Raw genomic sequence first — 1,353 nt, 5'->3', positions numbered from 1 at the left:
TGTGTGTGTGTGTGTGTGTGTGTGTGTGTGTGTTTGTATACGCGTGAGTGTATGTAGGACAGTATACAGAACGTTAATGCGTGCAAGTGGTAGAGTAAAGGTAGGAGTGCACTACGAAAATTCATATCAACGCAATCATTGTCAGCCTACCAGGAGGCAAACTGTTTCCAGCTGATACCATAAACATGGTAACTAAACGACCACAAACGACTCTGACCCTAATTTCTGATAGGAATGTTGGTACTGTAGTTGCTATTTCTGCTAATGGTATTAAATGTTTGAGGCATTTTGTCCGTCCTGAGTTCAAATTTCGCCGATGTCGACTTTGTCTTTCATCCTGTCGGAGGTCGATAAATTAAGTACCAGTTGAGTACTTGATGTTGATGTAATCGACTTACGCCCCCATCTACTCAAATTGATGGCTTTGTACCAAGGTTTGAAACCATTATTATTGCTGTTGATAATGTCATTGTCATGGCCATTAGGTTGAAATTTTGGGTTCTTTTTGTTGGAGTTATATTTTGAGTGGAGCTGTATTTCCAAAAAGATTAGATGGCTGCCCCTTTCTTTCATTCCTTCCTTCCACTATTGTATACTATTGTATACTGTGTGTGTGTGTGTGTGTGTGTGTGTGTGTGTGTGTGTGCGTGTGATGAGATGATGATGATGATATGATGATGATGATGATGATGATGATAATGATGATGATGATGAAGACGACGACGACGACGGCATTGACGATTACAATAACGAAGATGAAGGTAATGATGATGGTGATGGAGATAAAAATAATGAGAAACACACCACTTACTTTCATCAATTAATTTCAGGTTACGTGACTCAATTCTCAGGTTACATAATGTCTGCGATGTGTTCAGAGTATTGTACACGTATTTCCACATTTCATCTTTAGTAATATGGTATAGCACTACACAGTTAATAGTAAAGATCTTTCTATTTTCCTCTAAACTGAAATATAATTAAACAAAGTAAAAAAAATATTTGTTTCAACAATATTCAGACCCCCACCTTTTTTTTTGGGGGGGGCTGAGAAAATGACTGTTTCTAGTGTACATTACCGTCATACAATAGTGACTATTGATTGACCAGACAAATTTTCATTTACCGACGATGGATATCATTGTATCAAGACTGATATGTGTCAACCATATTTTGTTTTTACTTTAATATGACTACTGTTAACTTCGTTAACTTCTTGTGTCAATAAAGTGCAGTATACCCCTACTCCAAAATGCAAACGATTGCGCCTATGTTAGAGATCAATACATACATACATACGATCAGTGAAAAAGAGAATACCTACGCTGAACTATTGAGAAATATGCAGTTGCT

The 1,353-nt window shown here is 37.1% G+C and overlaps 1 protein-coding gene across 1 annotated transcript in view; it reads right to left on the bottom strand.

Annotated features, from left to right (window-relative positions):
- The window catches only part of LOC106873593 (uncharacterized), a gene marked incomplete at its 3' end in the record, with an annotated part of 3,318 nt that extends 2,344 nt beyond the window's left edge, over positions 1-974 (bottom strand). Inside the window, exon 1 of the mRNA XM_014921027.2 lies at positions 812-974. Within this exon, the coding sequence (XP_014776513.1) occupies positions 812-902 (91 nt within the window). The remainder of the gene's footprint in view (positions 1-811) is intronic.
- Between the last annotated feature and the right edge of the window lie 379 nt (positions 975-1,353).

The sequence above is a fragment of the Octopus bimaculoides genome, unplaced genomic scaffold (assembly GCF_001194135.2).
Source record: "Octopus bimaculoides isolate UCB-OBI-ISO-001 unplaced genomic scaffold, ASM119413v2 Scaffold_35421, whole genome shotgun sequence".
Classification (NCBI taxonomy): Eukaryota; Metazoa; Mollusca; class Cephalopoda; order Octopoda; family Octopodidae; genus Octopus; species Octopus bimaculoides.
The sequence above is the reverse complement of the archived record's forward strand: the minus strand, read 5'-3'. Positions and strand labels throughout refer to the sequence as shown.